The following is a 24,448-nucleotide window of genomic DNA, read 5'->3' as shown; positions in this document are numbered from 1 at the left end:
TGATGTGGTGTACATAGATGGGACCACAGACATAGCTACACTCTCTGCTTAGATGGCTTATCAGGTTGTCAAAATGGGCGATGGAAAGTTTTACTTTCCAGTATATGAATGACTCTAAAGGAAACTTTGGCTCATATACCTACTTCCTCCTTAGTCTCGTCATCATCATTATCCAGGTCTTTTTCCACCTCTTCCTCTCCATCACTTTCATAATCATCTGCAGAAATAGGAAAGAGGAAGAGGCAAATGATGTTCAACCTAATATCCCTCCCTCAGGCCTTCCACAGAAATAAATGCAATCTCTTCCGTGTGTGGCATATGCTCCTTCCAACTACAACTCACCGCAACAGTGATTAAAGCAGATCCCGTTTGTTAATCTAGTATAAATGAATTTGGCACTGAATCTCCCACTTTTTAATGCTCTGGTTTCTTGGACTCAAGCACTGCCTTTCAAAACCATGACAAATATCACCATGATATGGATCCAGCTCGTATTACAAAGCAATACAGAGATTTTCTGCTTGGCTGCAATGGTATTACAGGATGCTCTTAATCTATATTATCTAGATTAGGGTGTTTTACTGCTATCATCATTTTAGCATGTGAGTGTCTTCCATGTGAAACTAAAAGCCGCAGAGAAATTTCTTGTGTGTATGATGGAGTCTCTGCTGTTTCTCCTTTTCTGTGGAACGGCTGTCCTGCCTGTGTCTAAGTTCTGCTTTTCAGCAAGTGCTCACACCCTCTACTCATGCAGTATGCCTGCTATCCACTTTTATTTTAGAAAGGAAAAAACTAATACTTCCTGCAATTTTTTACTGAAAAAGCTGAAGAGGAAAACTCATGCAAAGGCACAATCATATCTCTGTTGCTTTCATGGAGCAGTGGCATTGCCAGTCTCTGCCTTGTCCACTCTTTTCCATCATTTTTGGATAATACAAAGATTTTTTTTCTTTTTCTCTCTCCTTTTAACATATTCTCCTTTATTTTCCAAAAAAAAACCATCTCCAAGGCTTAAGGGGATCTGGGAGTAGGTCCATCTCTACTGAGTGACACTGTAGGCCACCAGCCTAATTTTAAACATAAACCATCAGGATCAGGCTGCCAAAACTCCCTTTCCCAGTTCTCACATTTAATTCTCTTGTCATGCTCCTCTTTCTTTTACCAAACACTCATCCTTCAGCCATTTACCTTCAAGTAGCATACATGGAGGTTCAGTCCTAACATTCCCAGGAAGAGAGAAGGAATAGGAACTTCTTACTGTCGGCAGAGGCAGAGGCTCCTTGGGGTAGCACTTTCTCAGGATCTGAGTCACAGTTGTTACGATAGGATCCAAATTCTTGCAAGATAAACAGTCCTAGGAACAAAATGATAAAAATGTTTAGAATTGTCTATCTTACAATTGTCCTGCCTACCGCAAGATTCCCCATGGCACATGCTTACCACTCCCTGGAAGTCTTATAGAGCTGACAGAGTCATGAAAACACTCATTCATCTGATTAGAATACAAAACCTATATATTCATGGTTTTTTTTCTGTTCTTCCTCCTTCTTCCTTTATACCGTTGAAGAAGTATGCCTGGAACAGCAGGATCTCAAGTGCATTTCATTTCCCACAGGAATACTGGCAGGGACCTCATGTCATTTAAAAGACAGCATCCCCTGGCTCTAAGACATTACAGTCCTGGTACATTTAAAGAAAGGGCAATAGTAACATATACTAGAATACCCTAGCTAACACAGGTAACGATATCACTGAAGAGGTATGTTCCTTAGTATGGATAAAAAAATCCTGCAGGGAGCCCACATAAATTTTTTGGCTGCCAACACATGCCAAAATCTGTGCTTCTGTGTCTTCACCACAGCTATTCCCAGCGCTAGCGTGACTAAACTAACACAGGTAGACTAGCAGAATTACACCTGTAATACTGTACTCTCAGAATGGTATTTCTATATAGCTAAGCATTGGAGCAAATAGTTAGTTTGAAAGAATAACATGTATTACCTAGCCATGGAATGCTTAGTTCCTGCAGTATCCCAAGTTTTCTACTCCTATAATCCATGTGCAATGTAACAGAGTAGAAAACAGAAGCTTAAGGAGCTGTAAGAGCCCAGATACACTTTGCAGGCACGGAACATTTTTGCATCTGTATTTATTACCACGCCACGTAAAAGTAGACCCCTGAGTCTCCTTTTTTTTTTTTTTTTAATTTTGAGAACCAGGAACATGCGTGAATTTTCTACCTAGGCAATTTTTGCTGTAAAGAGAACAAAACAAAAAAACTAAAAGCAAAGACACTCTGGAAGATCATACTAGGTGTGTCTTTAATGCAACAGAGACAGACAGTTTGGGTAAGCAAATTATTACATCTGCCACACAAAGGCAGAGCTCATTACAACTGATAGGTACAATGCTCAGACAACAAAGACTTCAGACTTTCCCAAGTACAGTGCATCTATACCACAGCCTCCATCAGGCAGAGTGACTAATCAATCAGTTATCTCTCTAGGTTCTCAAATTGTACCATGCCTATCAACATGTGTTGTTATCTTTAGCGACTTGAAACTTAGCCTTAGCCCATCACAACAGCAACAAAAGTCAAATAAGCAGCATGAATGTGCTACAAGGTAAAAAGGAAAGTTAAAATATGCTCTAATACCATTTCATTTCAAGTTTTTGCTTCCCTTCAGCATGAGATAAAATAGAACAGCCTAAAGGGAAGAATAGATACTTTGTGCCATTGTCTGACAGCCCACAGTTGGGATTTGGGCTGGACAAGAAATATTCAATAAATCCAGGAAGGTGACTGAAGAATATAACAAAGTACTTTACAATAAGATGATGATGCCAATGGGTGCCAGTACCAGGAAATACAGAACAGAGTATATGATAATATTAACCTAGAGGAAAACCTAGTACAAGAAGGCTGAGGAGATACCAGGTGAGCTTAAGAGAAGAAATCAGATGGTGAATGATAAAATACAAAAGGATGTTCTATGTGTCAGTCTCTCCTAAACTGCACCCAAACCTGTTTTCTTTCTCAGGTCAGGCAGTTCTGCCTCACTGCATATATAAAGTCAGCTAGCTTCTAATGTGTATATACCTTTTAACTTCCATGTTAGTGTCAACAGTGCTTGGAAGAAAAAATGGAAGCAGAAAATGCTTCCTTTTCAAAAAGGATTTTATTATCTAAAAATATTATTCATTCCAGGTAGGGGTGGAACTCAAAGTACATCCAAATTCTCTGCAAATGAATAAAATAGTAGTCATTTCTAGTCTTAGAACTATAGGCTCTTCCTGTAAAGACACAGGCTTAGGGCTACTAAGAGCTTAGGTATTTCAGCTCTCCGTCATCCCACACAGTAAGCAGCTGCAGAGGTTTCAAGTGAAAACCTGCCTTGCAAACAGGATTCAACTGTAATTTGTTAAAACAAACCTATCTTGGCTAAAATGTTTTGATTTCAATAGATCTATGAAAATATACTTCAGTAGAAATTTTCTAGCCAGTTTTTAACACCTTTAAAACCTCATTAGTTGGTCAAGGTTTGGCTAAGGTTAATCACCACAACTAGCACATTCCTAAAGGCATTAAAATGTTGTCTGCACATAGGAAGAGTCTTCACTTTCCCATGCAGGAGTTGTTCGTCTTGCCCAGTCTCTGTCTCATTCTCTCTCACTGCAGCCTGCAGTTCCCCTCAGGAGAATGCATCTCCCATTTTCTGTCTGCCATGAAGATGATGAGGAATTCTTTCACTGGCAGCAGCAGTCTCTGTCTTGGGTCAGAGTAGGGAAGAGCATGAATGAGATCTCATAGGGCTGCCAGACTCCTCCTGAAAATAGGAGAGAACCTCATGTCTTGGAGAGAGAACATAAGACTGACAATGTCCTAAAGAAGGAATGAGGGAATGTGGAGCTTTGGATCTGTTAACCTTTTTGTTCCCCCTTCCAAGAGCTCTCTAGTGGCACACTGTAGAAAAAGCAAATTGGAGGCCCCTGAAGCTGTCATTTCCACTCCACTTCTAACCTTTGGAAGGATTAGTGTTCTCATTGTTTACTGGATTCTTAGTGTGCCATTTCCTGTTTATTCACCCAAGGTGCCCCTATGTTTGCACTTTTCATCGTGCTGCTCCCAGGCTGAGCCATCAAGAGATGTTACCCTCAGAAAGCAACTTGGGCTGTAGAAGGCTCTTGAAAAGGAATGAACTGACATCTGCCCTGAAGCAATCGTTGCCATCCACCCCATTCAAGTTTCTGCAAACTAGGGACTTGCCATTAATAGAAGCCATGCCCCCTGGAAGCTCTGCTGTGCCTGGCCATCCTTATTTCACCTGAAATAGTGGTCAATTCCTCATGAAGCAGATGAAAGAAAAAACTTCACCAATTAAGCACCTACTGCTGGTAAAAAATATCTTTCTGTCACAGGAGAATTGTTCAGGAAAGCAGTGGGAGGGATGGAGAAGCAGATACACTGGATCATAAGGCAATGAATTTTCTAGAGGAGAAAGGGCCAGGTTTTTCATCCCGTACGTGATGGTGCTAAAAGAGATAACGCACTGGCTAGCCAAAATGTCAAGGAAACATTTCTTGTGGAATTGTGCAGGTCAAGTATTGAAGGTTTCTCTGTAAGAGACTTCTCTGCAGGAGGCTAAGGAAGCATGTTGGTGAGAGCGCTCGGAGGACACCACTGCTGTTCTACACCTGAACTCTCTATACCTTATAGGGATCCCATCTGCAGGATCATGTCACCTTTCTTGATAGATCTACATTAATTTTCCACAAGATTAAAAATGGGCCTCCTGAAAGACAGTTGATGGATGGGTGTCATTAACAAAGGTCTGCCTAGAACAACATGTTTTGTGGAAAGACCGACTGGGGGGAATTATCCACATGGATACCTGAAAGGAAACATCTCATGAGATACCTCAGCAACTCTGCTGCAGACACTGTAGTGCACTTTGGGAGAGGCAGTCCAAGCAGAGAGCAACTTTCATAGAGGAGGAGAAAAAAAGCATTAAAAAGCTAGGACTACAATTCCTGTGAGGCTCTGCAGGGATTAACATTAGTTTTAAACTGAAACATTTTAACTATTCTGAACTGAAATGTTTTCACTTGACTGTAAAAAACATCAATACTTTTCATTTTGACATTATCATTTTTAATTGATATGTTATATAAATTCAGGACAAAACTAACCCTGAAATTTCTTGCAGGACAAAATATTTATTTTTCAGTACAACTCTGCAATGCTAGGCAGGTCAGACCCAGGACTACCTACCATCTCAAGCACAGAAGCAACATTTACCTGCACACTTGTGAAAAGAATCTCCATACCACAGGAATCAAGAAAAGTTTCCCTTCCCAGCTGGATATTGGTGATGTGTTTCAGGCAGATTAGGAGACCCCTACGAATATGAACGTAGTTGTTGGAGACATCATTGTGATGCCAGTCTTGATAGAGTCTCAGCAATCCACGCAGGTAGCCTCTGTTCACTGCCCGTCGGCTGTTAGACTCTGAAACCGAAGCAAAAAGGCTGAATTAAACTCTTCCAACTACTCATGCTGTTTGACAAGCATGTGCCTACTCAGCTCTAAAACTCAGACTTTTACACCTGCTCCCTCTTACCTAATGGCCACAGTTAACTTATTTTTTACACTTAGGATATTGTTGTTTGCTAAATCTAAGCTAAGTTCTTGGAATTGTACAAGAAAAAAAATGAAGCACTCTCTTCTGTCTAGATGGCAATGGTTGCTCCAGAATCCTAGAGCATAAAGGTTCTCCTTTAACCAAACTGTGGATGGAGTAGGGATAGGGTCCATATCTGTTTCCATGTGCTAAAAAACCTAATCCAGATCACAGCACCACAATTTTTCCTGAAACCAAAGGAGCTCCTGAGGAGTGAGAAAAGCTAAAGAACAACAAGACTAGTTGAGAGCAGGTCACACAGTCCTCATGTAGCACTGTACTTCAGTACAAAGAGAACACCTTGCTGTGATCGACAAATACAGACAACCAGTAGCTGTACAACCTTGCCTCAGCCAATGAAATTATGTTTGACTTCTAAATGCATTCTCACACAGGCCTGTACAACAAAAGCCATGAATCAAAAGGGTCTGGAAAATCATAACCCTTCTCCTAAAATCATGAGACTAGATAAAACCCACAGAATTTAAAAATTAATAGAAGACCAGCATGAGCACCCAGAGTTTGGTTTTCTTATGTTTTGCATTCTGATTCTGAGATTTTAAAGGTCACATTCAGGTGATGTTTACAGGCTTTAAATCGTGAGCAAGAAAGCTAAAAAGATATTAAAAAAAAAAAGAAAAACTACTTTTATAAAACTATAAAAGGAAAGCTGCTATGTTGCCTTAATCACATCCAGGAGATGGGACTCTAAGGAAAAGATTATGAAACTTGTGATAAAAAATAAATTCTGCCATCTGACAATCCTAAAGCACATCCCTTCACTCACTGTGTTCCTTGTCCTGCCCCACAGGGAAAATGTGAGGCCATACTAGACTCCAGGCTCCCTCCCTTCAAACCAACCCTGACTAAACATATTTTCCTGACTGGTGACGTTCTTCACTGTGACACACGTTAGAGGCTGTCAGGAGCATGCTAATCAACCTACGGGGCCAGGCAGCATATGTGAGACTGGAGTTTTACTCCCTGAATACCAATCAGTATTTGCAGCTCACAACAGATGGCTCTTGGTATGGATTCTCCAGGGCTAGTAGGCTCCGATTCATTTCCAGTTCATTAAACAGAATGCCAGAGCCTTTCACACCTGGAATGTTAAAGCCATCAGCAGGGATTTACAGGACAGGAGAAGTTAGAGGTTAAGAAAGATAGAATGGAAGAAGTAAGATGCTGGTTGAAGAAAACAGTAAAAAAGGAAGCCATGGAGAGAGTAACCAGGAAGAAGCTACAAGGCAGCAAACCTCAATCCCAGTGATGAAGCAGATGGAGACATTGGGAGGGAGAGGAAATGACGCCACTGAAGTCATCTCAGTCTGCTCTCTGCAGTACATCAGTGAACTCTTACACTGCAAAGGGACTGATGGGTAGCTCTGCTACCTCATCTTGCCCTGTAGTTTTCTCTACCATTGCCACCACAGGGCAGGCAACAAACAGAGCCCCAGGCTACCAAAAGTTTGCAAACACACTTTAATCCTGCTCTGCATCCTCACATACCACCCTGTTGACATGCCTCAGTACCGCTCTGCTGGTCCGACAGCTATTCCATTCCTATACCTCATACACAGCTCTGACCAGATACCTATACCTTGGCCTGCAACCCTCTCTGGCACTTTTGGCCCTTGTTGTTAACCATCTCATGCTAGCTCTGCCAGTATATCTTGTATTTTGGGGCTCAGTGATTCAGAAGGTCATCCTTCTCCTTTGACCTTCACTCTATGTTTCTTTTTTCTATTTGACTTTCTGCTAGAAAACTTTAATTGCTTGAGAACCCCTTATCAATCCCAATGATTTTATTCATGATTTCCTATTAATCCTCAACCAGCTGTCATGTTTACTAACCTGCAGGATGACTAACCCCTTAAATCAGTCAATCATTCCTTGAAGAATTACTCAGGGAGCTCTGTAAAAGTCAATAAGTATATAAAACATGACAAGAAGAGGAGGAGAGTGAGGGAGTGAGGTAGGGACAATTTGGATCAGACTCAGAGCTTCCCTGAATTGTTCAGAGGCTGATGAAATTGGACTAGATTTAAGGATTCACAGCCCGCAGCATTCAGTGCTTGAAGTCCACACTTTCTGTGGCAATGATGATAAGGTGAGGGAAACACTGAAAAGCGCTGTGGGCAGAGCTGGTTGGAGGAGTTAATATTTTTTAACAAAAACAGAATTATCATAAAATATGTTTGTGGGGTTTTCCTCCTGTCTTTCAAGACAGACTTCCATGTTTAGATTCCAGCTCCATGGGGATAAGAACACATGACTGTCCCATGCTTCCGTCTTATCACTGGATGAAAAGCACTGAGCAAGCTGAGCAAAACAGTTTTGTTATTTCTTCCCCTCCTGTTTTCTGTAGCACTTATCACCTTTAAGATCAAAACAGTTGTTTTGAAAAGTGAAGCTGAGGTAGTCTGTTCCATGAGGAGGAGATGGGAGAGGCAGAACTATTGTTCCCTTCAGCACTTTGATCAGAAACAATGAGAATTACTGAAGAGGGAAGAAAACACTCATTTTGGTTCTCCTGGCTCATTCCATTGCTTCTCTTCTGCTCTCCTGTGTTGTCAGTGTTTTTCTTTTTTTTTTCCCCCTTCCATATTTTTTCAGTGGTATAGTCAATAAAGTAGCACATAGGCAAAGGAAGAAGTATGCCAAAATCTCCAGAAGGCAAAATGGAAAAAGGAGGCCTCCCCGCCTGTCTGTGTCTGTTGGTCTCTCCATCTAAGGATGCACCTGCATGTGTATCTGTCTCTATTTTGGCACAAATACAGATGGTGGGAATGAATCATTCAGGTACAAGTGGCACTGCACAGATTTGCAGGCAGCAAGAACCCACTTCTCCTGTAGCGGGTATGCATAATTTGTCTGGAAAGTGGTAAAATGTCCTCTGCCTTTTGACCCTTTTTGCTGTTATTCTTTCATTAGTTCCTTTTGTCCTCCCTGGATACAGCCAGTGCGTTCAGTGGGACCAGAAATTCTCTTTCTCAGCAGCTTTTAAGAGCGTCTGAAGCCCAGGCATGGTGTTTCACCTTTTGATTAAGGTTTGGTCTGGCTTTCTAATCTTATTCTGGCATCTCTGACAGAGGATCACTGTTCTAGCCTACTTCCCCAAACCTGTTACTGAAATATCATTTTCTTTGCAAGAGTTTGAATTCTATCTGCTAAGGCTTGGATAGATTATGTGGGAATACTCAATGTCTTCTTTAAATTTCCCACGATTCTGGAAGAAGCCATCCCCTTTTGTCTTCCAGGGCAGTGCTGCTAACCAGAGAAAGTTTAAGCATTACAGTATAGAGTTTTTGGCCTGAATAATCTGTCTGGTTAGCCAGAGACATTTGACATGGATCAACAGCCAACCCGTGGAAGTATCAAATAGTTATGGATGCATTTTAACTAGGCTCATGCTACAAAGAAATACCCATCTTTGAGATAATTCTGATTTTGTGCTGAGGGACAGAGACAAGCTAAGGCCAGGGTTTGAGTCTAACAGATAAAAGTCTTATGGGTTTCACTGTTTCTGAGGACATTTCTGAAGCCTCTCCTCACATTCCAGTCCCCTTTGAAATGTTTGCAATGAACACAAGGACCACTGGAAAACACGCGGCCTATTTAATCACAAAACTGAATTACAGTCAACCAGAAATATGATGAGCAAGGCACTGCTTACCAGGCAGAACAAAGATTTTTATCTTTCTGTCTATTTAAATCTCTTTGTTGATGCCACTCAGCTGATTCATTATGCCAAGAACATACATTGCTACAGTTTGGAGATAAGAATGCTCTGCTAAATTAACCCCAGAGCCCCTAAAGGAGTGAAAGGAATAAGAAAACCTTCAACTTTCCTGTTCTGCTCCAGTGACTGTCCCTTGAGAATAACAGATGCAAGATACCTTCTAAAGGGAAGTGAAAACAAGCATTGTACTCTGTCACTGTGAGCCCATTTTTGCCAGAGATAAGCTGTGAGGGCTCCCTACAGAAACAGAATGAATTGTCCCCATTGAGAAACTTAGACACCCATCAAGTGCTGGGATGAACCCAAACATAGTATGCTCTACAGTTCCAACAGGAAGCTGGATTTAGCTTGACTCTTATTGGAAGCCAGAGGAAGACCATAATTCTGCCCCATAAACTTCACAGCCATCCTGAGAGTGCCAGCACTTATTGAGCATTTAGGACAGATGTATAACACTGGCACAAAGGTAGAGAACACAGGCAGGATCTGCTAGCAAGTACAAGTGCCGTGTTTGACTCCTAGATCAGGAATCAGCCATACGCTTAGTTTCAGTACAAGAACAGCTCATTCTTTCTACTCGAAGTCCTTGTTTCCGTTCCCAATGTTGGCCAAGTCAGTAGCTATCATGCAAACTATATTATGACATGGGATTTTTCTCTAATTGGCCTTTATTACATCATTAATGCATAAAAATTAAGAAGGACCAATCCAACCCCTTCTGAAGCTTTTGAACTAATCCCAGAAGGAAACTGGTCATCTTCCAAAAGTTTTCCTTTCTATCTTTTATTTTTCATTTTCACAGCATCTTCTGGTTGGAAGTCAACCAGAAAGCTGAAACAAGAAATGCACTAGAAACGCTTTTTGCACCAAATTTCCAGTTTGATTTTTCTGACTGAAGTGGTTTGAAAGAGTTCAAATAAGGATGCTAGAATTTGGAAGACCTCCCCAGATTTGGCCACTGAACTTTCTGAAGCCTGACCGTCACTGGAGGCACAAACACTGTCCATACCAAAACACAGGCAATAAGCAATTACTATTAAGGACATCAACAGGGAACAGTGCAGCTTCTTGTCACTTCAGTTCCATTACACATACCCCCAGGAGCAAAACAGAGTGGGAAGCTGCCATGCCTCTGGAACTGGAACCAATCTTCTTCTTTAGAGCACTGAGTGACTTTCAGATGAGACATCTCCATGAATGAAGACTGATCTTGGGGGAAGGGAATTTAAAGGACATTCAAATATTTTTTTCATAAAATGGCTCTAGTCAAAGAGAGAAAGTTAAAAAATGGAATCAAGACTATCAGGATGCTGGAGTTCAGGAAGAAAGGATAGACAGAATTTGTTTTAGATGATTATGAAAGGAATCATTTGAGAAATTCAACTCTGATCACAATATCCTACAAATTGTGATGATAGGTTTGAGGCCAGACTGAAGATGTACTCAAGTATGCATCCAGAGATCAGAAATGAAGTCTTGTGAAAAACGGGTACCTGGTAGAATATTAGAGAAATCACAGACACTGTTCTGCTGGCTGGCATGGTTTAACCACAGAGCTACCCTAACACAAGTAGATCTGTTGCAAAGCAGTATGGATTCAGACATAGATGGTGCAGGGCAGCCTTTCAGAAAACATAATGTGCTTATGTGCTAAAACACCCCTTTCTGTTCCTTGTGGAGTCGCTTGCCCTTTCTTGATGCCAGCATAAAAGGAAAAGAATGATACTGGTTATTTTATCCTGCCAGCCACAAGACATAATCCTTATGCTCTGATGAAAAAAAGAGAGGGTGAAAGGTTAAATAAAGGTTAGTTGATGGAAGATGAGGAGGAAAGAGCAGAAAATGAGAGATAAAAGGCTAGGAGGAAAGAGGGAATACAAGAGAATAAGGAAGACAAAAGGAGGAAGGAAAAGATACAGAAGGAGAGGGGAAAGGTCATCGGCAATAACTGCTGCTAGCTCACAGAATTTTTTTGATAAAAGACGCACGATCAGGGGGTCACCACAACCTGTCTCTTTAAATTGCTCATTACAATTTTACTAGGAAAGCATTGCAACAAGGGCTCTGCCTGTTTCCCTAACCCCTTCCTTCAATATCCGCTGAGTAAATGCCTCCGAAATCATGTCTAGCTAATTTCTTTAAAGACATGCAAGCTGCTAATTCTGGGAAGTACAGATAGTCAGGAATAACAAATACGACCAAAATTAGATTAAAATAACCTGCTGATAAACAAATTACTCACCAAAAATAAATATTGGATTAAGCACTGGTGGGAGCAGGAATCCCTATAATCACATCGCCACCGTGTGGCTGCAAGGCGACCAGCCAGCTTCTCGTGGCCTGGGGGGTGGCAGGGGCAATCACACACGCCTTCAGTCTACAAACCCCAAGAGACAGTTGTTCCCACTTATTTATCAGGCATCTAGTTTTCCTTCCACCCCTCGAAAACTAAAAATCGCTTGTCAGTTTTATTCTGAAGGGTGAGTTCAGCACTGTCAAAAGCAATAGAGCTGTGTGGGGTGCCGCCCTGGCTTTGCACTGCTTTCGCCTGGGCTCCAGCGGGGTCTGCTCCCTCTGCACCTGGGCTCACAGCCAAAGGAGGGCTTTGCAGGTGTCTGTGCTCAGCTCACCAGGCCTCTCCTAACTTACGACAGAACTGGAGCAAGATATGAAGGCAGGTGTGCAGAGGAGAAGGAGGACCAAGTCACAGGAGGCCGGACAAAGTAGCAGGGGTACCCTGGGACAGAGAAGAGGCACTGAGAAGGATGCTTTGCCTCACCCTGCCTCAGTTGCTCTACAGCCATCTGTAAAATATAAAGTTCCACTGTAACATCCAAGAGAAAAGATTCCTGGTGCTCTCATGACATTTCAGCTCCATTATAGCTATTTACTAAGCAACACATTCAGTCTATATAATAATGTAGCTCTGCTACAAGAGTTAACAGTGTGGTGGAGAGACAACAAATAAAAAAGCTGCAAGACAAGGAAGGAAGCATTTGCTACAAGCTGTTTGCCTCCTGCATGTGGGCATGGCAGGTGGAGAACAGCAGCAAGAGGGATCAGGATAAGGACCCACAGGATGTCAGCATGCAAGGATTCAGAAGGTACTCTGGGTTGCTGGAAAAGAGAAGAAGTCAGGAGTGAGAAACGAGCTGACTGTCAGGTGAGAAATACCTTCCCTGTATTAGTATCCAAGCTTCCACTGATAGCAAGATGCAGTGCTGTCATTAGAAGTGACCTAAACTTCTGCTCCTCCATTATTCACCATCTCCGTGTCCCTTACAGATTTCTGTTCCTGTACTGGGGAACAAGACCACTAAGGCTCCTCTGGTCCTGTTCAAAGTTTCCAAGCTTTTCTTTCCTGTTGTGGATGAAGCACAGGTTTGTAGTGTCCCATCACTTATTTCTTTGTCAAATCTTGTATTTTCCCCTCTGAAAGACAGGTCTCCAGGAGAGAGAGTTTTCTAGCTACAGCTGGAGTGGTAATTTCTTCTTACACTGATGCCTTCTTTCCAGGCAGCTCTTGCTTCTTGCAGTGTTACTCACCTGTTAAGTAGGCATTTTGCACCAGTGGGCATTCTGTTTGATAAGAGACAAGGCCAAAATGTGAAGCTTCCAGCCAGCCCTTTGCTCTGCAGGTGGACAGAGTCACAGGGAGGACTGAAGGAAGCTGGAGGAGCTGAAGATGAATGGTCTTGAATCCATCAGGGAGACACACTGCCATCTGTCTGCTCCCTTTAAAACTACCGTGTGTTTTCCCATTCTAGTTCCCTGCCAAAAGCAAGAGGGAAACTTTTCATCTGAGAACCTCCACATGTAATCATAACCCTCATGGTCTCTCAAGCTGAAGCTGTTAAGGATATGACAGCCTGACAGGGAGACCCTCAAAATTGGGTGCTTTCTTTTATACCCTTTGCCCCCAGCAAAACTGAATTTCATTGGCATCACCCAGCAAGTGGGTTATTGCAAAACTCCAGCAAAGCTCACAATAATCAGTCCAGCAATTCAGTATGATAGCAAATACAGGGATTCCCAACTCCAGTTCAGTTTATATTTCATACTAAAGGGCTTCTGGATACTTTGCCATGTAGAGTTTTACCACTCCTTTTCATAAGTAATTTTCAAGCACTATAGCATTTACTGCTTTTCTAAGAACCCCTGCACAATTCAAAGGTGCTGATTCCACAGGCATAAATAAGTTAACTGCGACAAGCCAAGCTCCCCTGACACAATCATGAAAAACAATTCAGCTCTTTTCCAGCCATGGAAAATTTATCTCCAGAAGAACCATGTTTTCCACATGTCCTAATGCAAACCTCCCAAACGGCATAGCTTTCTTGTTTGTATGCAGCTACCAGAGCACACTTTACTCCAGGCTCATGCCTGGAGCTTCACATGTCCCAAGCCACAGGACAAGGATAAAACTAACAAACATTCCTGACCACTGAGCATCAGACTGCAGAAAACCTCAGAAAACTGAGTACAAGTTGGGTGCTAGTGGGCTAGAGTGCTCTATTTGGCTGCACAGAAGTGGCACCATTTCCTCAGTCCCAGTTCCACTTAGGAGAACATCAGCTGACAGTACATCATGTGTTTTCCTAAAACTGCTTTTCCATGGAAGCAGTAGCTGATGTTGCCACATCAATGTTCTCCAGTTAATAAATGGTAAAGGAGAGAGCACACATAACAGCAAATTGGGAAGGGGGTCTCCAAACAAAGAAGTGTCTCTCCCAAGCAAAGTCTCTGTTTGCAATGGTCTACAGGACCAATGAACACAAGAACCCTAAACCCTCACAGTGATCAACCAAAGAGTAGATATATAGATCATTTTGCTCAGTAAACCAAATCCTCATTAGAGTTCATTTTTGCACCTTCTGTGAAAGCACCTGAGATTAACAACCAGAACGATCAATGTGTTCCTCCAGTCTTGCAAACCTTCTACGCAGTTACTTAAGTACAAAAAACGTGAGAGGAAGAAACAACCAAAATGGTTGGTTCCACAGCCCAGATGTGCTGAAAAGAGCCACACAACAAACAGAAAATCTTGTAAGAGCAAATGGCTTAAAATTTCCTTCACTCCAGAGGAAAAAGGGGTGGGAGAATTTGGAGCTGGATCCAGTCCTTCTAGATCCCCTAGATCATCCTCAGCTGACAAAAGGGCTGTTCTTTTGCACTGACTTTTACAACATGGGTTTAGAAATCACCAAGAAATTGTTTCACAGCTTCCCTTGGTAATTAGTTCTTCATTTCAATATACTGTACTCAGCTCTAAGCCCAGAAAAAGCCTTGAAATAGAAAACTGATCCTATAAATATCCTGGGACAGCAGAATTTCACTTCCCGGTACTTACCATAAAACAGGAGTATGGGAGAAAAGCATAAGCTGCCCCACTGAGCTTTCAGCTCTTGCTCCACTTTTCCACCCTTCTCTGTGAATGCCTTTCTATTTTAAATGTTAATTTTGCTTTTATATTGCAAGCAGCTCTGGCATAGCCCCCCGCCCCCACCACTCCCTTATTAAGATTTAGTGCCTGAAACAGAAGGTGCTTCCTTGTTGCAATAATGTGACCTTTAAATTTAGGCAGCAAGGTTAATACTGGAGCATTATTTCAGAATTCATCACTTGAGCTGGTACAACTCAGACACAATCCCATTGCAGCATGCTCATTTAAGCACTGCTTCCAGGACTACAATTTTTCACAAATGCATTTATTCCTAATGCTATGAAAAGGAGAAGGGGGAGGGGAAGAAAAGGAGGGAGAGAGACAGGAAAGGACAATACGCCATCGTGATTTATTATAGAGTAGATTGTCTGCAATAGTAGAGTGCTCTTTCTTAATCAAAGCTTTATTAAATTCTAGTAATAAAAAGCTAAGTGGTTTTGGATGGGATAAAGGCAAAAAAGGGTAACATGCTCATTTCAGGAACAGTCACATCAGCAGCATGTGACAGGGAATCCATGTTAAGATCTCCAACACCCCCAGCCCACTGGTGCAATGTAAAGCACAACCCACCACAGTTCGGCTGTACCCAAGCAATCACTAGGTCCCAGGCCTGTCTTTTAGAGCTGCATGTCATCAGGCCTGAGAAGCTGGCAAAGGGGAATAAGGCCATCTCTTTCTGACTGCAGGGGTTTCCCAAGCCTTTGCCAACAGCAGCATGGTTACCAGATGAGCACATAGTACACCACCGCCACAGTCCAAGGACAGAGCGGTCCTGGCCCCACACTGCAGTGAGAATGGAACAATGAGCGTTGGTAGCTGGCTGGACAGGCTCTGCATTTCTTGCACTAAGCCCCGGGGCAAACACTGCTCCCTGAATACTCAAAACAAGCATCTAGTCTTGCAGACTTGCAGCAGCTTGCTCCCTGGGACATACAGCATCATCTCCTAGCTGCATGCCTGTAGAGCCACGGAGCTCTGAGAAGCGCAGCAGACGTACAAGAAACTACTGCATTATTGCCTCTCTTTTCTAAGAAGAGCTCTCTTTGGGATTTAAGGTGGAGGAGGAACAAATGGGGAGTGAGGTCCAATGGGATCGTTCTGTCCAGCAGCACAGCACAGAAGGGAAAGTCAGGAAGAATATGAAGAAGAAAAGCTTACTTGATTTCAGCAAAGCTGCCAGAGCCTCAACGGCTGCCCTGGGGAAAGAAGAAAGATGGAGAAATAATGTCAATTTCTTCAATAATTTTTGTAACCTTCATCTGCACAGTCTCCTGGGCCAGGCTCCCCAGCTAGTCTAAATTGACAGCCTATCATTGACTTTGAAGAGCTGCAGCGTTTTGCACCAGCAGAGAAGCCAGTCTCTGCAGCTGACTCAGTTATTCTAAAAGACCATTAGCCCTCTAGCTTTAATGTTACACTGATTTGTAGTGACCATTAAACTGAAAGCAACACCCACATATCGAAAGTAATGAAGCAAGTCTTTAAACTGCTGCCCTAGAGCTATTTCTTTGTATTGGAGACTTAGCACAGGCCCATTCCAGACACTGGTGCCTCTATCCACATCAGCAGATGACAATTTCTGCATCAAGTGGGCACATCCATGTCAGTATTTCCAGCCAAATTCCACTCCACTGTTTTCTATTTTCTTAAAACAAGCTTCACTCCTCGTCTTTCCTCCTACCAGCTTTAATTGAAAAGAAAGTGTCTTTTGTTTCCTTTTAATTATGCCAATATCTTTTATTACAGTGGCATATAAAGGTCCCTGCTCAGATCAGGACTCATGATGCTACAGCTGTGCCCCATAACACTTAAGAGAGGAAACAGGTAGAGGGGAGAGATGCACAGAGAAATTTCTGTTGGCCCTCTGCATCATTTTAATGCATAGGTAAGCATCTCAACCTGTCTGACTCAGCATAGCACTGGTCTGAAAGGAAGCTGGTCACTAACATTTGCAGCTTGAAAAGCTGCACTGAGCCATCCCTATTCCCCACTCTCTGGAAGCAGGTCACTTCTCCATGTGTTATAAATCCCATACAGCTAGCCACATAGAAGATTTTCTTTCCCAGACACATTCTGCTGGAACAAGAAGATCCATGTTCTAACCTGGCTTACTGCTGTGAAGTTTCAAGTGCCCACAGCTTATTGAATAAATACAGCTACAAAACCCTCCATGCCCATGGATTCCTAACAATGTAATCTCTTTATAAAGCAATCCCCAAATAAAATCATATTAAGTTCCATACTGAGCCAATTATTCCTGCAGCAGGAAATACATAAATATTTTTTGTCATCAAGTTACTGTTCATTTTGTGTTCAATTAGCATCTAAGCAAAATTCAACAGCTGGTTCTTGCTGACGCTGGGTTCTGTCCCTCTCTAATGTAGCTCTTTCATAATGAATCTGTCAGAGTTCAACACCAGTATTATAAACAAACTGCACAAGAAAGGCCCACAAATACATACATAACATCAAATCGGCAGATGAGCTAAAATCTAACCAGTGGAATCATGATCATGCTCTCACTGCTTTTCTACCTCCACTGATGCAGCAGGTATTCAGCTGGTGGGAGGAAGCCTGTGTCATTTGTAAGCCATTTTTCATGCTCAGAAAAGGGATGTGTTACATCCCCCAATCACTCAGCCTTACCCTTAGTTTTCAGTTTGGGACAAAATAAACAGCTTCTAAGCAAATAAAAACTCAAATTCAAATTCAAAGCATTTCCTGAAGCTCAAACCCACATACGCATCCTTTAAAGGAGATGACATTACAAACCTATGCTTGTAGCGGCCTCTGCAGCCCCGAGGTAATGTCTTAATCCTAAGGCAGAACACCAGAGTGGCAAGGGGAAGACCAGAGTGTTTCTATCTCCATGCAGAAGAGATCTAAGGTGTTCCAGGAAGCATCTGGTTTATTTTGGGGGTGCTTATGAGCATTTGCAAAGAGTTTCAGTAGAGTTATGTCACTGTCATAATGTCAACACTGCCGACAAGTCTCCCATCAGCTAAATAAGCAGCAAATCTGGATTCTCCACACTTTTGGAGATCTGTAAAACATTTAGTCCACCCAAACCACTTCACTCATCCCCAAAGGACCCCAGACCTCCAGAACCAGGTTCTCAGGTAATGTGACCCCCTGCTCCTATTGTCCCTAATTCCTCAGCACAGTTACCCAGAAGACCTAAACTCTTCCTGACTATGCCATAGCTCATCCCTCAACAGCTTTCACTTCTCTTCTCCTGGCTTCAAGGGAAAGTTGGTCTTCTCTGTGCTGAGGCACAAGAGCTATTTATGCTTGTGATGTGATCTGGTAGAACAGGTTTGTATCTGCTTTCTTGTAAAGCTGAGAGATCCCAGACTGTCATAAAAATCTAAGTAAATCCACCCAGATGGGAAAGTGGGATGTAAAATCCAGACCTCTCCTGAAAAAAGCAGATTAACAGTCATGTTTATCCAGATCCCAGCACTCCCACTGAAAAGAATCAATTTTTTTGTTTTTTGTTTTTTGTTTTTTTTACAATAAGCACCTACTTCTGAAGTAACGCTACAGACCTGCAAGTGTAGCTAGCTGGACTTCCCATATCCAGACTAGCAGGCTAGGCATATCCTCATCTCAGTCCATGACGGTACATAGTACTGTAATAAAATAAAGTGGAACCAACCTAGCACATTTCATCTCTTAAAGTACTGCAATTCATCACAAGGATTTTGGCATAGGCAATATGCAATGTTCTGTATGTCCTACAGCATATACATTACAGTTACTCGTAAGTAGGTGCAGACCCAGTAGACTGATCTAAATAGCACATATGGCTTCAGAACAAATTTTGAAAGAAAGAATAATTAAAGACATGGGGGTAAACTGCAAAGCAGATAAAACAGGTTTAAGGGATAAAATGGACTTATCAAAAGTAGAGCAAGCCAGACTGATCTGCTGGCTTTCTTTGATAAGATCACTGATTTTTCTAGACAAGGAAAATGTGGTAGATCTGATTTATCTAGACTTCAATAAAGTATTTGATGCAGTACCACATTAGAAATTATTAGCTAAATTATTAGCTAATTATTAGAAAATGGGGAATATTTTAAGAATTGTAAAGTGGGTAAGGAACTGGTTAAAGAGGCAATGACAGGAGTTGTGCTGAAAGAGAAATTATTATGCTGGAGGGAGGTTACATGTGGAAGTCCTCAAGGATAAGTTTTGAGACTGATCTTATTTCATACTTTCATTAATGACCTTGGCACAAAAAGTCAGAGTGTACTAACAAAATTTGCTGACAGTGTGAATTCAGGAGCTATGGCAAATAACGAGGAGTTCAAAACCTCTTTCAGGAGTAACAGGATGTTTTTGAGTCCTAAAGTAATAGAAATGGGATGAAATGTAACAGTCAAAATGCAAGGTTATGCATTTAGGGTTTAATAAGATTTTCTGTTATGAGCAGGAGCTGACAATTTGGAAACAAGAGTAGAAGGACACCCTGAATGTATTAGCCCATTAGAGAATGACGACAAGTATGATCCAGCAGGCTGACATGACCATGAGAAGGACAGATCAGATCTCAGGAAAGCCACTGCCAGTAGAGAAGGGAAAGCATGAATGTCTTTGCACAAGGCTTCACCTGAACGGCTGTGTGCAGTACTCAAAAAGAACAGGTGCAGAAAAGAGCTAAAGAAATGACTGTGGTAATGGAGAACCATCATATGAGAGGAGTCTAAAATATCATAGTTTGATCACCTTACCAAAACGATGGTTTAGAGGTGATTTGATTGTTCTCCATAGACACACTGGGGTGGGGGAGAAGTAAACACAAATAAAGGCAAAGAACTACTTAAGCTAAAGAACAAAGCTGGCACAAGAACAAATGGATATAAAATGGCCGTAAATAAATTTTGACTGGAAATTAAAGGATGGTTTTTAGGCATTGGAAAATGAAGCTCAGAAACATCCTCTTGGCAGTGGTGGAGTGAACAACCTAACGACTTTCAAAAGGGAGCCTGAATTGCTTATAATGGGATAATGAAGATCTGTTGCCAATGAGGAAAGGGTCTGAAAAAAGTGACCCAGAAATCACCATAGTCCTATATCCTTACAATTTAATTGCAGGTAAAATGGAAGCAAAATGAAAAACAGATATTCTAAACACAAAGTTAATTAGCCATGCCACAAAAAAGCAGCTGTACCAGAATAGGCTGAAAGTCCAAAAAGTCTGGTATCCTGTGTCTGACAGTGGCCTAGGGAAGAGTACAAGACCAGAGGGAACTTACAGTGCTAGAGCTTCCAGAAGACTCTCACAGAATCCAGCAATTTTCAGTCCAGAGATTATGGAATCACAATCAACTATGAGCTAAAAAAAACACAAAGGCACCAATGCTAGCTTATGAAATCTCTGGATTGAGAATTGCTGGATTTTGCCCAGTCACTTTTTTAACCTACGCAAACTCTTAGCATCTACAATATGCTGGAAAAGGAGTTCACACCTACACTGTGTGAAGTGCTATCTCCTTGCATTTGTTTTAAACTTGGAGTTGATACCAGCATTGTAATTTACACTTCAAGTCAGCTGTCAGCAAGCATCCCCAGAACATTACCTACCTTCTGAACAAATTCAAACATACAAAAGACCCCATGGGAAGCAAACAAAACAAAAAGTCATAGAAGAGAGGGACTTTCACTGAGAAAGAGTCCTAGAGAGAATGGACTTTCACTGAGAATGACAGAAAGCTGATGGATGTGTCAATTGACTTTCAGCAAGGCAGGCAACTGGTGTTTGTGATAATATCTGCACCTCTTAACACCATATGCTAAACCAACAGCATCCTCTCTGGCATCAGAAGAGATAATGAGATGAGTAAGCCTGGGACAGGGAGATGGAGAGAAAGCAGATAATAAACCATGCATGAGACCGAGAAGGGGGGGGGGGGGGGGGAAAGATGGGAACAGGAGGGAAAGTTTAAGAGCACAAGAAAGATGATTCTATAAGCCATATGCTAGACCAGAGAATTTGATAGCATGTTCAGTGCAGAACTTTGCATTTGTCTTGAGAAGGAATGGGGGATAAAAATCATTAAAAAAAAAAAAAACACAACACTGGCAAGCCTGCCTAGATGCCTTCCTCTGATTTTCTGTTCTTTGCAGCAATACATTACTAAAACCTTACACTGGAATTGACAAAACAGCTATCTCAAAGGAAACTCATTTATATTTTTCAGTAAAAAGATGAATAAATAAAGTTGCCCTATCTTAAAAGGCATCATAATAAACGCTGTTCCATAATCAAAAAACATTAAAAACTCCCTCTAATAGCTGTGGAGACAGCCACTCTGAAGAATGAAAGTCTTTGAAGTGTTTCCAAATCAGCAGCTTGGAAATCAGGGCAGGAGTGCAACTAGGAGACAAACAGACAAATGCAACTTTCAGATTCTGTGCTTAGGAAACAGGAGCAACAACAAAGAAAATTTCCATCACTTCCCAAGCCAAACAGCAATTGGATTAGCCAGTAAAATTGGGCTGCTCAGAAGCACAGACAAAGGAGTCTTTCATGTCTAGGTCACCCTTTCAGATCTGAGCTACTGGGACAGTGTTAGTTAGAAATTGCTGCAGACAGAGGAAGAGACAGGGAGCCACCATCTCCTAAGTTTTGTTCTCTGCTCTGATCTTGGCTCACAGCTTGTAGCTCTGGGCAACATGATGGACAACTCTGTGCCTCTGTTGATCTTTTGAGTAAATTATTTCTATTCCACCTCAATGTTGGAAAAAAGAGTCTTGAAAATGAAAAATCGTGCTACAGAAGAGGTGCTAGTTGGACCACATGAAAGGATTTTAAGATTCGTAGGGCACATTGAGTTTGGTGCCCATCTATCAGGACTACCTTGCAACTGTGGACAGGGAAGAGCAGAGAAGCCAGAGACTGAACAGGCAAAGATATGATCCAACAGAGCTCTACAAATCAGCCCCCAAGTAATTAACCAGCATCTTCCTACTCGTATGAGATTGTATCTTTTACGTGCTTAAACATGAGATACATCCTCTTCAAATTATTAAATGACGGCTAATGACTTAGTGCTTCATTAAATGCCTTTTCGGACCCGATTCCTGATGTAATTCCCGAAGGCAGTCACGCCTGAATAACAAGAGGTAAAGCACTCCTGTTTATAAAGACAAAACAAAAGGTTCTGCCCCTGCCTGGCATACTGCATCATCTCAGCAGTGCTCCCTCCTTTTGCACTTTACATTGCTATTTCTCAGTATACTCATTTGTTGCTGTCATGTTTATTTATATTGCAAGCAGTCTGGGGCAGAGACCATGCCACATATATTTGTGCAGCATCTAGCACAATGAGAATCTTGATTGAGTGCTCAAGGTATTATAGCTTACAAGCTTAAAGCCCATAAGCTTCCATAGCCCCTGCTTCTGGAAGGAATTAAGTGCACTTGAGTATACATCATGTCTGGTTGCATTTTGCCTCCAGCCCCTGGGACTCATACTTAACTACTGGAGTTTACACAGTCACAGAGCAACTCACTCAAAGGACAATTTCACATTTGACAACTGAGAAACATTCAGAAACAACATGTAGGCACTTTGGCAATAGGTGTTTTATAAACCCTTCTGAGACAGATGCCTTGAATAGTCATTTCCCTGGTGGCCCAGCAATACAGACCTTAAATATGCAGGCATTTGCACAGAGATTTGTTTTGTTTTAAAGGTTTAAAACAAGCAGTTTCACAAATTTTGGAAATATAAGCAAAAGCTGCTTATGCTGCAGGCATTTTCATGGCACTGCTGCTCCAAGATTGACACAAAAACGCCCATCACCATGTCCACTTTAATTCCAGCCTGTTAGCTAGACATCAACACTTTAAAGGCAAAGCCCGCTCAGTCTGCAATGTCCCACCCACTGCCAACAGGTGGAGTTTGGAGATCCAGCTGTTGTACACAGATGTGCTTTTGATGTAATGCTGAAGAAAAATGAATAAAAATCACACACACCAGTTCTTTTCTAATGGTTACTTCAATTCCTGTGACAAGCTTTTTTTCTTGGAAAAGCACATGCTGTCTTTAATCAGAATATACATCCTTTATGGAATGTATTCTCTATGATGTGATTCATTTTGCTGAAGAGAATTAGCAAGAAGGAAAAAAAAAAGTACAGAACTTAAGTGCATACTGAACAGTATTTCCTCCCCCTTTATAAAGTTTCTTTGGCTTTTAACTGACAGACGTTGTGAGGAAAAATGAGTGTGCACAGGTATCAATATCTGCTAATAGCCAAGAGGACTTAAGAGCAAAAGGAATGATGATTCCCTCCTTTTTAATCCCCACAGCGGACACAGGATCCAATTTTTTCCTTTCTTACACTTTGGTGAGCTGAAGTGAGTGTGTTCTCTAAAAGACATGTTGCAGTTTATAGAGAAGTTACAGGTTTGAAGGCCCAGTGTGAGGTCCTCTGTTCTGCTGTGATGGCCAAAAAGTATCTCAATTCCCAGATTCAGCTCGAAGCCTCCACTGGAGTCACAGAGGGTCTTTCCAAACATTTCTACCTGCTCTGGAGCCTGTTAGGCCCCATATAGCGAAGAGATATTGCCTTCCAGCCTCTTTTATCTCTACCTTCCAGGAAGAAGAGTCAAGCCAGGGGAACCCTCCAGGTTCCAAGTATCCTAGTCTCTCTAGGGTACAAATACGAAAGCAGACACACCAGGAATTCTTTCTTTTCTCTACACTTGTAAATTATATCAGCCTAAAACAAGCAGCAGAGCACAGGAAAGGCACTTAAATCCCGGCCAAACAAATGCCCAGTTATTTCTTGCAGTGTGGTGCAGAGCTGGCACTGCTTCCAAGGCAGAAACCTATCTCAGAAGATTTTCCTTTCCTGTCAACTGCTTCTCTGCGGTCAAATGTCATCATTATGGCTGAGGCAGGCTCTGACAGCTTGTCACCCACGTGAAGATAAAATGGCTGAAAGGATCATAATCAAATAGATTAACCTTAACAGATTAACCACCCAGAGTAGCTTCAGTATGACAGTGCAAGAACACAGTACTCCCACTCACAGGACACACATGGAAGGACTAAGAAAGGGGCTTGATGCTATCCCTGTTTGATTTAGGAAGGGGAGGAGTGTGGATGCTCATCAAGGCCATTTTTGATAACAAGCACCAGTACAGCCCTTGAAACATCTCATACACAATTAAAGCATATCAGTCAGTGGGGTTAAATCCCCCTCCTTTCCCCAGAGAGCTGTCTGCCAATCCCATTAAAGTCACTAGCATGAATTAGCCTGGTGGTCTCTTGGCTGAATCCTTTGCTGACATTTTACTCATACCTTATCAGTCCACGATGACTGGCAGCTTACGCTCTGAGGACCCCAAGGATTGACAGGCACATTGTGTCTGTGCTGAAGTAAGTGCTCGGTGTACAGCTCTAGCCCCCATTCTGCTCCCTTCCAGACTGCTCCCTCCACCTCATGCTTTTCTGAACGCTTTGCGCACACAGAGCAAGGGCAGGAAAAGGGAAACAAGCCACATACCAGATGAAACCTCCTTACTGTATGATTGACTCGGCCAAAGGGCATGGCTTCGCGACCTA

The 24,448-nt window shown here is 42.0% G+C and overlaps 1 protein-coding gene across 1 annotated transcript in view; it reads right to left on the bottom strand.

Annotated features, from left to right (window-relative positions):
* AGBL1 (AGBL carboxypeptidase 1) overlaps positions 1 to 24,448 on the bottom strand; it is a 356,032-nt gene that overhangs the window by 231,926 nt on the left and 99,658 nt on the right. Inside the window, exons 7-10 of the mRNA XM_067305788.1 lie at positions 16,024 to 16,061; positions 5,300 to 5,508; positions 1,189 to 1,354; positions 144 to 217 (exon numbers count right to left, since the gene is read on the bottom strand). Of these exons, the coding sequence (XP_067161889.1) occupies positions 144 to 217; positions 1,189 to 1,354; positions 5,300 to 5,508; positions 16,024 to 16,061 (487 nt within the window). The remainder of the gene's footprint in view (positions 1 to 143; positions 218 to 1,188; positions 1,355 to 5,299; positions 5,509 to 16,023; positions 16,062 to 24,448) is intronic.

Source organism: Apteryx mantelli, chromosome 15 (genome assembly GCF_036417845.1).
Source record: "Apteryx mantelli isolate bAptMan1 chromosome 15, bAptMan1.hap1, whole genome shotgun sequence".
In the NCBI taxonomy this organism is placed as follows: Eukaryota; Metazoa; Chordata; class Aves; order Apterygiformes; family Apterygidae; genus Apteryx; species Apteryx mantelli.
The sequence above is the reverse complement of the archived record's forward strand: the minus strand, read 5'-3'. Positions and strand labels throughout refer to the sequence as shown.